This window comes from Sinohyriopsis cumingii, chromosome 2 (genome assembly GCF_028554795.1).
Source record: "Sinohyriopsis cumingii isolate HCF-2022 chromosome 2, ASM2855479v2, whole genome shotgun sequence".
In the NCBI taxonomy this organism is placed as follows: domain Eukaryota; kingdom Metazoa; phylum Mollusca; class Bivalvia; order Unionida; family Unionidae; genus Sinohyriopsis; species Sinohyriopsis cumingii.
The window spans coordinates 100,315,790-100,332,530 of record NC_142962.1 but is presented as its reverse complement, the minus strand read 5'-3'; the positions used below and the strand labels follow the sequence as shown (position 1 = coordinate 100,332,530).

General features: G+C 39.1%; 1 protein-coding gene across 1 annotated transcript in view; it reads right to left on the bottom strand.

The window, feature by feature from the left end:
* LOC149805475 (26S proteasome non-ATPase regulatory subunit 8-like) overlaps nt 1-15,737 on the bottom strand; it is a 58,707-nt gene extending 42,970 nt beyond the window's left edge. The window contains exons 1-2 of the mRNA XM_089950065.1: nt 15,585-15,737; nt 3,166-3,238 (exon numbers count right to left, since the gene is read on the bottom strand). Coding sequence (XP_089806191.1) covers nt 3,166-3,238; nt 15,585-15,692 — 181 coding nt within the window. The 5' untranslated portion in view covers nt 15,693-15,737. The remainder of the gene's footprint in view (nt 1-3,165; nt 3,239-15,584) is intronic.
* Nucleotides 15,738-16,741: the final 1,004 nt, after the last annotated feature.

Genomic DNA, 16,741 nt, shown 5'->3' with positions numbered 1-16,741 from the left:
TCAACAAACAAACTTCTCATCCTCCCAACAAAAGTATCATGGAATATCTCATTATCTTGCTGATCAAATATGAGGCTTCAGGTGTACTGCTTTATGTATATGTACTAACGACAATGGTGAACTACTAAAACTAAACAGCAAACTGGGCAATTTTACTGAATATTAACTCATTCAGCCCCAATCCCACACATACTCATGATATGTTTTCAGCATTCAATGGTTTATCCTGCCTAGTCATGGCGAATGGGTGTTAGAAAAATGTCTCTGATTGGTTACAGACTGTTATTCAAAGAATCCGATGATTTTAAACCAATCAGAAATGAGTTTACTTTTCTGTGTAAATATAAACTATTCATAAGCTAAGGTTACAATCGAGAGGTCTTTTACATGTTTTTCACTGAAGAAAAATAGTAAACAATGGCAGAGTTCAGGGTGATATTTGAAGATTCTGAGAGAGAAAATAAAGAGTTTTTCTGGTTTTGATCTCGGAAATATTGAGCATGCAGAGGAAAGATATGACCAACAGTTGAATATTTTACAAGATTTAGATCTGGACAATAAAGTTTTTGAGACTGAACAATCAATCTAAATATGATGCATATATTTTTGTAAATAGTGTACATACAACTTGTGAAAGACGTGGACAAATAACAAACAATACGTGACTGCAGACAAATTTATTTGGAACCATTGGTGAAAATTTCATGGATTTTTGGGGGGATATAAGAAGAGAAATTACGGTAAGCATGAATGTATGTGCATAGTGTTCACAAAATTTTCTAAGTAGTTAAATATTCTGGTGTACAAGCAGCCATATGCAGCTTGGCAATGCAGGGGTATAGTAGCAGTGACGCTAATGAGTCCCCAGGATGAAAGAAAGCTTGCTTGTAATAAAATTGTTTGAAACAAAAACTGATTGTAACAACACGAGGAATTATAAATGATCAGTCTTTGTCAATGGAAATATTCTATATGGACCTGGGTATGGATCCACCTTACCCCTCGCCTTGATTGACTACCATACAAAGTAAAATATGCATCTTAATAACAAACTAAAATATATAGGTATAAACTAGGTGTATATCACAAATTCAAATCAAATCTCTCTTGGATAAATAAATAAACAAATAATCCTGTACGATCTCATGGTAAATAATTGTCTACAAATGCATTTGTTAAAAATTATGGGGAAAAAAATAGCAAAACAAAAATAAAAATCTAACCTAATGAACAAAGTGGATGATTATTTAAAGTTTAATACATTCAAACACATGAGAACGATCTAGAATGATTCACCATGTTTTTTATTTTCCATTGCAATGATGTCAGGCTGTGTCTTTACACTTTTAACCTTGTTTTTTTTTATATTACTGAAATGCTCCAAGCATGGGAGGCAAATCAAACACTACACTATGAAATGGTAATATTACATACTGTAAAAATCCCATGTAATGGTACCAATTCATTCAAGGGCAGTGATGAAAATTATTTTTTCACCAAGGCCACTATTGTCCATTCTGGAGAAGTGGCAAATACAGGGTTAGTAGCATATTTCTTTCAAAATTTTCAAGGTTTAAAATCATGTTTTTCAAGATGCAATATTACATTAATTTTAAAGGATACATAAATGAAACTGTAAACACAAGTGAATACTTATTATTACTTCATACGAGGAACATTTCTTGCCATTTTAAAAAAACAACAACATGAAGTCAAGAGTATGATCATTGAGTGGTTTGGGAGAATCATGCAGCCAGTAGAGCACTCTCTCTCTCACTGCACACAAATCAATATCTTACTGGCATAATTTGCATTTCATAAAGCTCTTTGAGAAAGATCTCATAATCCTAACTTTATATTTTTCTTCATCTAGCCACTGAAGTTGGAATCTCCAGCCAGCTTTTAGAAGATTACAAATTATTAAAATTTAAACCGTGGCTACATCCAGGCTTCATACAACTAGACGTTCAAAATGTACAACTGCGCAGTGGCCAGTTATGGAAATATTTCTGTTCTGCACACACTTAATGAGAAATCTTCTGCATTAAGTACTGTACACATACAGGAAAAATCCATGAATTTGAGTCAAGATCACATTTTAGAAAATTAATGTATCAGTCACATCCTGTTAAGAACACAAATAACACATTAAAAAATGGTAGTCCTTGTTTGATCTTTACTCCTTTGTCAACAAACATGTGCCACTAGACAATTCACTATGACATTCATTGTCATCAGCAGCATATAGCTGCTCAATTGTTTATAGGCTACTTGTACAAGTACTTAAATTGGCCTATATTTTGGTCTGCTCAAGACAACTATCATCTTGCTGAGGCTACCAAGTGGATGAGGCTATTCATAGAGAAATGAAAACATGTAAACAAACAAAAAACTTTCCACAAACATCCATACGAGATGTCCCACCTTCAACTGACCTGATGGCAGATATCTATAGTTTCAAAGACCTGAAATTAGTCTGCATTTTACATTGCATAAAGTTACTTTTTTTCCTGCAAAAAGGAAACTTTCATGACACAAAATACAACAATGGATAAGATTCCATTGCTTTTTATTCAAGTTTGGTCCTGATTTCATTGATTACAGGCGTATTGTTTTTATTGAAGACTGCAGCCTGCTTGCTTTGTTATGCACATGTTAATGAAGTCACCATGAATAGCCAACTTTGGAGGAAAAAACAAATGATGCTTGTTAATGTGCTGGCAACATCAACTTACAAAGTATGGGTTGGAACTGGCAGACTGCTGACATATACATTTAAATATGGTAGTAACAATAGACCATGGGCTTGGGACTTTGCATTTCTGTCAACATGGCAGCTTGTAGACATAAGTAATGTCAATAAGTGGGTAGCACTATATATACAACTTTATAAAATGTCTCACCTTTTAATAAACTCTTTGCCCAAGTTTTACGTCCAATTTTTGACTAAATTAACAAAGGAAAATTGCATTAAATTTGTGTTATGAAACAAGTTTGTCAACTTGGGTTCTACACTGAGATAGTGACCATTAATTTTGACCTTTTACAACTTTAAAGGGGCCAAACTTTCACATTTAGTATGTTCTCAAGCTCAGAATGTTTTATGAAAACTGGGTTAAGTTACTATTAAATTATCTGTTCACCAACTGTAGTGATCTCACTTACTTGCAACTAGAAGCTCCTGCTTACTTGGTGATGATTCATCTGTTGGTAGGAAAGAGACTTGTGTAAGAGCAATCTGCAATCAAGAGAATAAAAAAAAGGATAAGAAAAGGGGAAACAGTGAAGGTCTATTCTCAAATGAGTCCTTGCAATTTTTTTTTTTTATTTCTGGAAATGTGGAAATTCTCCACAAAAGGTATGATGTATACAACCATTTGAATTTTAAAGTAAACATATCTCGACCTGTAATGTCAGAAAAAAAGAGAACTCATTTGCCTATACTGAATGCCTACATGATTAATCCTACAATGTAGATTCGAATTCTGACAAGCAAATGAACACATTTTCAAGTTCCGTTGATATACATTTCAAGAATGCTGAAATCGGTTAAAGGATTGATTCACTTTTGTCAACATTAGTATGTTTGTATTGGTCTTGTTAAAGAACATACTTCAACTTAAACTGACTGAACAGCATGCTATATAATGCCGTTTATGCTGTCAGTAAAACATCCACCCAACCAACATAAATGAAATGGGGTAATTAGCAGACCCAGCTGATTTTTCATTGTCATTTAATTGCTTTTAAAACATTGATAAATGTTAGCTCTCATCTCAAGGAGCATAGAACAGTTTAAATTTTGAGAATATCTCTACTAGAAGTAAACTTATGACATTTTAAAGTTGCAAATTTTCTATCAATTTGCCCACCTTTTTGCTTATAATAATATCTGTCACATGCGATAAATCCATGCACCAGAGAAAAAGGAAACTGGACATAAATTGATGACATTTTGTTATTTTTATTGATAAATTCATAAAACTTCCCAGCTTTATGTAAAACAGCATGCTGGACTCATATTTGCAATTGTTAAAGATGTACTTTTACAAGCTAGGAAAATTATTTCAAGAAAAATCTCACCAATATTTAAATTTTGTTTTTAATATTTTCTGTGCTAACACAAACAGGCAACATGTCAATATATGGTGTTAAATGAAACATGTTTTTTTTTCCAAAGCAAAACCATTCAAATAAAAACTGTAATAATGTTATGCCAGTAACTATGTATCAAATCCAAGGCTTTACTAATCATAAAGATTATGCATCAAATTTCTAGTTTAATTGCCATGGTAATTGGAAAATCTCACATTTTACTTCCTACTTTAAAATTAATGTCACCATTCCGTTAAAATAATTGAGTTGTAAATTGTTTTCATTGTTGATGAAACACATCTTAGTCTGTAAAGTAGTTCTTCACACATCATTTAAAAGAATTTTTGTTGGTATTGTCTAAATAAAGTCAATTTTTGCATGTTCTTTAAAATATCATTGTCTACAGGAATTTACACACTCGGGTAAGAAACCACGCTTTAACACAAAGTCTCTTGTTTATAGACTGAATGTCTTCTCGTGCAGGCCAAATAAAGTATCCTGGTCGCCTACAGGAAGCCATAAATTTTACCATGGCTTCAGGTCCAGAAAATTATGTTACACATCCAGGATACCACTGGTCTTGTTATGCCACAGCAATGTATTTGTTACCACTGAATTCATATATGACTGGCAGCATGTTTGAAATGAAGTCATAGTCTTCCTCGGGTTCATTGCTAATTTTATTGATTCCATTGGTCTTTCTGCGTTTTTGAGGATTTTCCTTTTCTTCGGTCATGTTTAGATTAATTTCCATCTCAACTTCTTTTTCAGCATTCATAGTTTGTTCATGCAGCACACTGCCACCTTTCCTTGTCTTTTTCATGTTCTCTTCTTTCTTATTTGATGGCATATCTGTTCATTAATGGTTTTCTGTTTCTTTTCAAAAGTTGAACAGTTGTGTGATAGCATACAGATGCATTGGGTCTTTGTTTTTGTGAACTGTCTGAGTCACCAAAATGATGTTCACAGCCTAGGTTGGTGGAATGTGAAAAGCTTGTCCTTTGTTTGGTGGCTTGCTATACTTGCCTCCTGGTAGGAAGTCCACCAACTGCTTTTCCACAGTCCTCAACAAAGCAGATGTCACTGCTTTGGTGGTTTGGTGCAATATTTCTATTCTGCCTTGCTCTACAACAAAAAAATTTGTGCTAGTCTTTTTTGGTGAGGAACTGCACACGCATTTTAAGCATCGTCAGATTTCCAGTGTCCTTCCAGATTCAGCACAGCTTCTGGTGTTGACGAATATTTCTTTAAAAAGCTGACCAGGTCCTGAACAAGTTTATACAATAAAAGGTATGGAACTTCACCCATTGTGTCCAGGTTCCAATAGGGACCTGTTACCTTGATGTACAAAAGCCCAAAGCACTGCAACATGACTTTTATGACATCACACTTGAGATCTGCTTGAATTGAAATAAGTTTCTGGTTTGGCTTAGCAAGGGTGTCTATCACATCCATAAAATCTTCATCATGAAGAAGAACTTCAACAGCTGTCTGAAACAATGGGTTGAATCAATTGTCTCTGTAACTTCCAATTCACGTAATCCATAATGGTCCTCGACAGGTCCAAAAGTATCAGAAATGGTCCTTGCAACGCATTCAACATAAGTTTCCTTTATAGTCCAAAATTTTAACTGGGGCAGTGCATCTTGACCATGGCATCTAACTTCTTTGAATATTGTGTTTTGAAGGCTCTTCAAGTCACCACAGGCTTATTTAGCCCAGAAGAACATGTGCCATACAATGAAAGTGCAATACCGATTGTGTTTGATCATCATCACACTGGATAAGAACTTCATCGTGCCATTGGTCCAAGAGTTTATCTGATAACTTCTCATTGCTAGCTCTGTCACTCATAGTAAATGCAAGTTTACTTAACAAGTCAGTAATAAAGTCATTGGTCATAGATGCATTTATAGTACAGGATGATGTTTCTAGCTGACACTTGTTATTTCTAATATGGGTATGTTGTGGAACTGGCACAGATTCAGATGCAGTCCTTTTCATTTGTTCTGCAGACAAGCTTGGTTCACTTTTCAATTGAGCCAGTTGTTTTGTTTCTTGGTCACATCATGGATGGTCTTTGCAATTTCAATGGCAAAACATGTAAACCCCCAACTTATTACATCACCACTGTCTAGTGTAATACATATGTCCACTATTACCTTTTTCTTTCTGTTCATGTCATCTCTGTTAAGGCCCTAAGACCTCACTGTGTCTATTTTTGCAGCTACATAAGCCTTTGCAAGGTAGTGCCCTTCACTGACAATTGTTTGCACTGATATACTGTTGGGCAGATCGCTTTTCTCAATTTCGCATGTAACAGTTTTTCAGTCGCAACCTCAAGTACAGCAAGTTCAATCGCACACAGCCTCACATTGTCGGTCTATGAGCCATCTGAATTTCTAGTACAGTGTTTTTCATTTAACTCTTCTGTCAGCATTTCAACTTGCAGATTCTGTAGCACTTGGGGGGGTTTTCTGCTAAAATATGCTTAAGTTTATCACTGTTAGGACTTTCCCCACTTTTTATTTGCTGCTGTAGTTTCTTTGCCTTCGTTTTATAGTAGCTTGCAGACTTTTGGGCACTAAGTGTTTTGTTCTCTCCACTGTCAATTATCAGTTTTTTTCCATTTAGCACATCTAGTTTTTCTTTCAAAATTTCATTCTCAAATGCAAGCTGCTCATTTTTTTCTTCTTCACATTTTGGAGATTCTCAATGATTTTTCTAAGTCCTCGCACATGAATTTTAGATTCTCATGATGCCTGTCATGCAATGCTAGCCTTTTCATCATGCTTGTTTACATTTCTCACAGCAATGTGCCCAACCTTTTTTCCATGGCTTTCAGTTCATTTTTGTAATTTTCACTCTCATTCATCAATTTGTTTAAAGTTTCTTCTTCTTATTCAGTTCATATTCATAACATTCAGTGTCTTTTTATGGGTTTTATCAAAATTATCAATGTTGGCATAACAAGAAGTTCCATCATAATTTACAGAACAGTTGTCTGCCTGAACAGAGTAGTGTCCAATTCTGCATTCTGTTGATTTCAGTTTTTCAGGCTGTTCACTTATTTCATTTCCCATCTCTAGTTCCCATGGACATGGCTTTGAATGTATGCTTTCCTCGGTGAATGAACAATATTTGAGGAATTATTGATTGCTACTGGGGGGTGCGTGGCCTGGGCCTGACGTCCTGCTTGTCAAAGGAAAATGAAGCGTCTCTCATAGCCTCTCCTTCCCAGGTGTAGTGATCGCCGCAGGACCACTGTCTCACTCTGCGGGGCAGGAGGTTACTTGCATATGGCCTCTCCTACACTATTGTGTCCACAGCAGCACCTTCACGCGGTGCCCCGTTTTAATAGAGCCTGCTGTGTGGCGCGACTGAGTACCCGGTGGTATAACTGGGTGGGCAGACTGGGCTCATTAGCCTTGGCAGGCAACCAGTCTAAGAGAAGGGAAACTCTGACCCCAAACCCGGGCAGATGAAGCTCGTTAGCCTTGTCGGGCAGTTCATCTAGGAGAAGGAAACTCTGATTCAAAACCAACCAAGTCCCATCCATTGGATTATGGCTCCACTGCCTTGTGGATATCTTCGGGAGAAGGAAAGGCTACGGGAGTAAACCCAGACAGAAAATCAGGAGTGGAGCCCCTAAGGCGGCTGGGGGTCGACTATGGCCTCCTTCCGGCAGCTCCTGCATCCAAACTGGTGCCAAATGTCATGCTCAGCATTCCTTTGGACCCCACCAGCAAGGACGAGAGGAGGATCCTGATGTCTGGGCAGCCCAGGATCTCCATACTTCACGCCCAGGCTTGCGCCCTGGAGAGGACACTCCAGTCTCGCTACTGAGTGAGGAAACAACACGGAAGCTGACAGTTTACGGGTTATAAGTCCCACCCGATTGGCGTAGGGAAGGGGCACCACGGGTCAGCTTTGACAGTGGGAGGGATCATCGTGTCCCACTGGCCAACTATCACCCGCCTCAAGCCGGGCAGCCCCCGGTCAATAATGTGTTGACCCGCCATCGTCTGCCTGCTCCAGTGGGTGTCTGGAGCTCAGTGTGTTGTTCAGCATGACAAGCAGATGGTAATTCCACACCAGACAAAAGAAACAAGAAACCAATAAAGAAGACTCCAGCTCTTCGATTTGCAAGCTGGAATGTGTGCACCATGCGTACAGGCTTCTCCGACGACCTCAGAGAAGTAGACGACACCAGAAAGATGGCCATCATCGATAGAGAACTCACCAGACTAAATATCAGCATAGCTGCCCTCCAGGAAACGAGGCTCGCTTCTAGTGGCTCCCTCAGAGAGGAAAACTACACCTTCTTCTGGAAGGGTCGAGAACCTGAGGAGCCCCGTCAGCACGGAGTGGGCTTTGCCATCAAAAACAATCTCCTGGCCTCGGTTGAACCTCCCACAGGGGGCACTGAGCGTCTCTTGTCCATCCGCCTCACCACTGCTTCAGGTCCTGTCAACATCATCAGTGTCTACGCCCCAACCCTCACGTCATCAGAAGATGTGAAGGATCAGTTCTATGGGCAGCTGGACGAACAGATCAAAGGATGCCCCAAAAATGAACCACTATTCCTCCTCGGCGACTTTAATGCCAGAGTAGGTGCGGACCACGAGTCATGGCCTACCTGCCTCGGATATCATGGCACTGGAAAGACCAACGAAAATGGCCAGAGACTGCTGGAGCTATGCACCTACCATGGCCTGTGCATCACAAACACCTTCTTCAAGTGTAAGCCACAACACAAAGTGTCATGGAAACACCCCCGATCTCATCACTGGCACCAACTCGACTTGGTCATCACCAGGCGCTCTGCCCTTAACAGCGTCCTCTCCACCAGAACCTACCACAGTGTGACTCCGACCATGCCCTTGTGAGCAGCAGAGTGCGACTACAGCCACACACGCTACACTGCTCAAAACCAAAAGGACGTCCTCGCATAAACACTGCGCAGATGTCAGTCCCTGCCAAGGTGGAGGAGTATGTGTCTGCCCTGAACAAGGCTCTCCAGGACCTGCCTGAGTATGACGCTACAGCCAAGTGGAACGCCATGAAGGGTGCCATCTACAGTACAGCTATGTCAACGTTTGGCAAGAAGGAACGACCCAGCCAGGACTGGTTCAATGCACACCTATCAAGGATGGAACCACAAATCGAGGAGAAACGAAAAGCCTTCATAGCTTACAAAAAATGCCCTAATGAACGGACGCTTGCTGCTCTCAGAAGTGCCCGAAGTAACACCCAATGCATTGCTAGACAGTGTGCGAACAAGTACTGGCAACAACTGTGTGAAGGGATCCAGCGCAGTGCCGAGTCCAGACACATCCAAGGTATGTACAGTGGCATCAAGAAGGCTCTAGGCCCTACAGTGAAAGGGGTCGCTCCCCTGAAATCCCTGACGGGAGAGAAGATCACAGACCGTGGGCAACAGATGGCCAGATGGGTGGAGCACTACTCAGAACTATACTCTCGAGAAACGTCAGTCACTGATGCAGCCCTCAGCAGCATAAAGAATCTGCCCACCATGGAAGAGCTCAACAAAGTGCCAACCTAAGAGGAGCTCAGCAAAGCAATCGACTGCCTTCCAAACGACAAAGCACCAGGTAGTGACAGCATCCCGCCCGAAGCTATCAAATGTGGAAAACCAGCATTGATTAAACCACTGCATGAGCTACTTTGCCGCTGCTGGGAGGAAGGAGTAGTCCCCCAAGACATGCGTGATGCCACAATTGTGACCCTTTACAAAAACAAGGGCAACCGCAGTGACTGTAATAATTACAGAGGGATCTCACTCTTGAGTAAGTGTATGCCCACATCATACTCAACAGGCTGCAGATGCTGGCAGACCGTGTGTACCCGGAATCACAGTGTGGCTTCAGAGCAGGCAGGTCGACGACAGACATGATCTTCTCCCTACGACAACTCCAAGAGAAGAGCAGAGAGCAAGGTCAACCACTCTACATGATGTTCATCGACCTCACCAAGGCCTTTGACATGGTCAGCAGGAAGGGCCTTTTTGAACTTCTGAGTAAGATCGGTTGCCCCCCAAAACTCCTCAGCATGATAATCTCTTTCCATGCAGATATGAAGGGAACAGTCCTGTATGATGGATCCTCCTCAACCTCCTTCCCAATTAACAGTGGTGCGAAGCAGGGCTGCGTGCTGGCACCAACACTTTTTGGGATCTTCTTCTCCCTGTTCCTGTCCTACGCCTTCGACACGTCCACGGATGGCATATATCTACACACCAGGTCCGACGGGAGGCTGTTCAACCTGGCACGACTGCGCTCAAAGACAAAAGTGAGAGCTGTGCTCATCAGGGAGATGCTTTTTGCAGATGACGCAGCTTGTGGCCCACACCGAGGAAGCCCTCCAGAGACTGGGAGACCGTTTTGCTGTTGCCTGCATGCAGTTTGGTCTCACCATCAGCCTGGAAAAAACAAATGTCAGCGTGCAAGATACCACCATTGCCCCTTCAATCAAAATCAACGGTGTCACCCTGGAAGCAGTCAACAACTTTACCTACCTAGGGTCAACCATCAGCAACACTCTCTCGATTGATATGGAGCTGGACAGAAGGCTTGGAAAGGCAAATACCATCATGGCTCGATTAACGAAGAGGGTGTGGGAAAACAACGCGTTGACAGAGCACACCAAGGTCCGAGTCTACCAGGCCTGCATTCTCAGCACCCTTCTATATGGAAGTGAGACCTGGAGTACCTACATGAGGCAAGAACGCCGGCTCAACTCCTTCCATATACGGTGCCTAAAACGCATCCTGAAAATCAGCTGGCAAGACCGTATTCCACACAGCGAGATCCTGCAGCGTGCAAGTACCCCCAGCATGTACTCCCTGCTAATTAAATGTCGCCTTCGATGGCTGGGTCACCTCTGACACATGGAGGATGGAAGGCTGCCAAAGGACATCTTATATGGACAGCTGGCCACTGGCATGAGAAGAGTCGGACGCCCCTCACTCCATTTCAAAGATGTGTGCAAGAGGGACATGAAGGCATGCAACATTTCACCCGATGGCTGGGAAGAGCTGGCCGAGGACCGAGGCACCTGGAGACTGATGGTAAACAATGGCATATCAGTCGCTGATGCGAGGAGAGGCCAGTTGGCGGCAGAGAAATGTAAGAGAAAGAAGAACGCAGCAGCAACCACAGTAACGCAGACTTCCCAGTATGTCTGCACCAACTGCAGTAGGGACTGTCATTCACATATAGGCCTGCACAGCCACAGCAGACGATGCCAACAGAGACAGACAACACCCCAAGGGCGCTATTCGCATGGTCTTTCGAGACCGAGTCGCCAATGATGACGATGATGATTGATTGCTACTTGAGCTTGATTTGTCAATGCTGCTGTTGGATCAAACAACAATTCTTAGAGGTCGGATACACTTTTGAAGCCTGCAACTCTTTTCTTGTGACCTAACTTTATTCTCTGGAGATTTTTGTTGCCAAAGATTTTTGATTCACTTTACTAAAGCTTGGGTCCAACATTAAAATGACATTTTGTAAGTTCAATGGCAGCTCTGTGTTTCAGGGAAAGCTTTAATTTCTAGTACTACTCCACTTGAAGACATGAGATAGGTTTTTGTTCATGGATGTGGTTTAATATTTTTTCTTTAGTCAGGTCATATTTCTGGCAGAAGGAGCCAGGATAATCCATTCTGCAGAGCAAATGGACAAGGCAAGAACAGTTTATAATATCTACATTACCAGAAATGATTCCATCAATTTACAAAAACAGGGCCAATTGTTTCGGACTATAATATATATATATATATATATATATATATATATATATATATATATATATATATACACACACACACACACATATATATATATATATATAGTATTCAGAGATCTCGGAAACGCTTAATTATGCGTATTTGGAGGCCAATTTTTGATCTGGGAAAAAGAAAATTACTGAGGCGGGAGTCCTCTGTACACATGTAATAGGTGTGCGGCAAAATTCAAAGACTTGCCAGTCTTGCTTCAGCCACCTGCTTTGTGGGAAAATGTGTTGATCAATTAGCTGTGCTGATATTTACAATGACAGAATTCAGTGACTGAAAGATCCCTTGATGTACATACATGTTGCCATAATAAGAGTACATCAAAAAGAACATGATGCAATAGCTGGGCGGCAAGTTCAAAGGCTTTGACTGGCGGCCGGGTGGGAAGATGTACTTATATTTACAGTGATTGAATTCAGAGTCAGAAAGACCCAGTGATGTACAATCAGTCATTTATAAAAGTACATCAAATAAACAACTTTAGCTTTCGTTATTGTGTTCATTTCCGAATGTATCGGAATAAGTAGTGCATGTGACCTCAGAATCAAGACATGTTGAGACTTAAGACAAAATGCCATTCGTAAATTTGGATAAGTATTTTGGGGTTAAATGGCAAACTTACGAAGATTATAACGAGATTCAGAAGAGTGCTAAAGTTGCTAAAATTGATAGTTCAGATAGGACAGTAGCTAAGTGTAAGAAAGTGTGTGATGCCTAGCTTAGTGTTTGGAATAAGTCCTTACTTGGACTGACAAAATTCAGTATCACTCTGATGGACAAACAAGAGCTATTTATGAGGCACATTGACTGACCATACTTTTTTTTAAATGCCCCTCACCTTAGCCTGGTCAGTTCTAGAGTTGTAGCGAAATGTATTCATCAAGGCATCAGTAGCTAGGCCTAGTTTTTATATCAACTACGTTGACAAACAAACTCTTGCCCATTCACAAGCAATATGTTTTGATAGCTGATTGACCATTAACACTTTTCCGAGTAAGGTAGCAACTATCAATTTCCTGTATGATATCCTTTGATGATAAAACATACAAACATGTGTTTTAAGATCAGAATCGGTGATCTGGAGATATCTTAACTGCCTCTTGTACACTATTTCGTCATAAAATTAGTCTGAAACTAAGTGAACCAGTAGGCCTAACAGGAAATAATGGTAGACTTTACTAAGTCTGGGATGTACCAGTTTATTAGATTGTCTGTTTTCATAAATCATTGGGCAAATATTTTCAGAAAAATATACAAATCACTGAAAGCAAAGCCAAGGTATTATTTTATTAAAGATTTAACTTTAAAATCCAAATTATGTAGGTCATAAATGTATGGGACAATGCTATGTTGTGGAATTAGCGGGATGCGCTTTAAGGTCTAAGCTGTTTTCCAACCTGACACATATATGCGATAAAATGGGGGAAAACAGCAAATCAGATACTATTTAACAATTGCCTAAAATTACTACAAGGATGTAGACAAATAAATAAACCATAAATTTGCAATCCTGTTTATGGACTGTTGTAATGAAGCTGTATTAAAGTGAGCTATTACATTATGAAAACATCTCCATCTAAAAATAGATGCACTCACGTCTGTGTTGATTCTGTAGGAAAGAAGGGACTGCAACTTTTGATGGTGGGAATATTTTTACCAAAATGGGAGTCCTGGACTCCTAGTTTTAAAATCCTAGCAAGACCTCTGGTATTTATTAATATGTTTAATGTATAAAAACAAATAATAAAACTAGCAATTTCTCTCTCTCTCTGTGCGACTGATCTAAATGAGAAAACTAAATTTGATGTTAACAGTGATTTTGAATGGTTATGAAGAACACTCGTCTCAACAAATTCTCTAAAGATCTTTTTTAAAATATAAGAATAAATGGTAAAACTCGATTTAGAACCTTGTATTTGTTAGCTAAGTCATAGACACTATATTTTGCACATTTACTAAAAGATATAACATTAAACAACTGGTTACAAACGTTTGTTTACGGTACTAACATCGTAAAATATTTAAAATGACATCCATAGTACATGCTCAGCAAACTACAAAAACTCAAAAGTTTCTTATTTTTAAAACAAAATCCAGCACACTAAATCTCCTTTGCGACAGACACTTTATAAATGAAATTAAAGATGAGAATATGTACAATCTAATGATGTGTGAAGAATGTTAATAAACCTTGAGGATCACAAACAAACGACACTTGAATTTGCAGCAATATACCTTCCACATGGCTTGTGATATTTTAATTCTTCAAATTCCACACTAAGCATCAATTCAATTTTTTCTGATTGGCTGGAAATTTTCATGTATATTCATAGTCCTTAACCCAGTCGCATAATTTTCCAAATGAACCACATGTTACACACACATCCCTTTAGTATTAATTTTGTGCAGGAAGCGTACATTATCTGTTATTTACTTTTCAACTTGTGATAAAGTGTAAATCAAAATAAATAACACTAACAAGTAACGCATATTTAGAAAGATAATTTTAATGGCTTTTATTTCATATATAGTTTATAACAATCTTTAACAAAGAAAGTTACTAACATATGGAAAAAGTACATTGACCATGTAAAACTGACAATTCTAGGGGATATATGCCCTGCACTGGGGTTGCTAGGGTAATGTATAAAGTGTAGTACGACATGACTATTCCTACAATATAAGATGTGTCACATGTTTTTTTATGTTTTAGTATTACATCTTACTGCTCAAAATAATGGCCTTGTATAGCGTGTTTCGATGTCAGTTGACAATGGAATGAGTAGTCAAAGTTTCAGGAATATCTCACACACTTGGCAGACTATATCAAATCTCTTCCACAAATTGATGTGTAATTGATATACTTACAATGCTGTTGTTATCCTGGTGGAAACAAAAATCGGACACAAGCATTTTCATGTTCTGTTCACATAAAATTGATTTTGTTGAAATGCGACAATAGTCAAGGTATGCCAAAGTATGTTCAAGTAGATTTATGTGGAGGGATAGGTTTCTTGAATGAAACTAAATGTTGCTTACAGTTACAATAGGCATAATACAGTTTAATATGTTTCGTTAAAGAATAATACTTCAACTTAACCTGATTTCGGCATTCATGGCTTTCCAACCAACTGAAATGTAGGCCAACAAAACTTGAAAACAGGTCCATTTGCTTGTGTGAGAATTTCAATTTCTTAAGAAAAAGACCTGAGAGTAAGAAAAGTCTAATACATTATAACTTTAATTTGTAGAAAAGCGTCGATATGGGATGCCAATTGTGTGAAATATTCCTGAAAATTTTAAATTCGTTACGATGTTAGTCGACATCAAAACAAGCTACACAGCGCCGTTAGTTAGGCAGTAAGACCCAGACGCCCAAAACATAAATATCAGCGTCGAGGTCTTACATGTAGGGCTGTTACGACACAACACGAAAACTTGTAATCCTCCTCACCCAACCACTCACATGTTTTTGCAACATCTCACTGCGTGGATATATGATACAAATATGATTTGGTATTATTAATTTTACTCTTGTACTCAAACAACACAGGCGGTGACTATGCAAAATTGAAACAGGATACCACGATAGCGAATATACATTGCCCCTTCAAAAAGAAGTGGTAACATATTTTAAAAATATGCTGATAGTAGAAGTATCAGTTACTTTTAGCTTTGTCAAAATCTCGCCACAACGATCTAGATTTGGAGGTTTCTTGTCCCATTCTCTCTTCAAGCTCTGGTACATAATTACGATCTCTTTCAAAGACGCCATGTTTTAGCTGGTCTGTCAAGAGGCTCAGTCTTTTACCTAATAAACTATGTCTTTGTACAAATGTTCGGTAGCCAGTCCAGCACTGTGCTAGGTTCTAATATAGAACACACATCTATACGCCGATATTTCAGGAAATAAGCTGCAAATTACGAAGAGCTGTGTTAATAATAATAATAATAATAAAATATCATTATTATTATTGTTATTATTATTGTTATTATTATTATTATTATTATTGGCTGATTGATTTGTTTAGGTTCCAATCCGCGCATTTTTCATAGTTGAAATTCTAAATAAAAATTCACCCCGACACTTGAATAACAGGATCATGTGCTGATGTAGTCAACCACGAATAAGCAGAGACAACATGCGAATTATCTGATTCAGGTGTGCAAAGTCTTCCTATTCAGCTGATATGTGCTTCAAGTATATACCAAAAAAAGACAAGCACAGAAATGTGTGGCACGTGTCAGTTGTGTGAGTTTTATCAAGGAGAAAAAGAAATAGTATTACAAATGTTGCTTCCCTTGAAAAACCTTTTTGCGACACTGCCAACAAAATTAACAACATCTTAAATTAGCAGTATGTCTCAGAGTTCACCAAAGCAGACATACCACATCTACCAGACCCTAGAAATAATAGCCATACATCCTCCATGCTTTATGCTGCTGTCACCTCAAGAAGAGATCGTTACGCGGTTTCGAAACATCATAAAACGCAAAGCAACAGAGGTGAAATGGTCTTTGACGTTCACTTTTAGAGACCACCGATATGTCACTTCTGTTTGCGTCAGATCGCTTCTCGGTTTCGACCAATGTGGGTTTGGGAGTGTCACATTATGTGAGAATTTTTTTAACAATTCCTGCTCGTGTTTATAAATGTCTTCTGATATAATTCGTAATTCAGCGTACTTTGGGAAATGTCAGTCCGTGTTATATAATATCAAGACTTTAGACCGATTCTGAAACCAAGAAAATACCTATCCGTGAATTAGTCATTGCGTTATGGTCAAATTCACGGTTACTTCCTTTGCAGAACCTTGCAGCTGC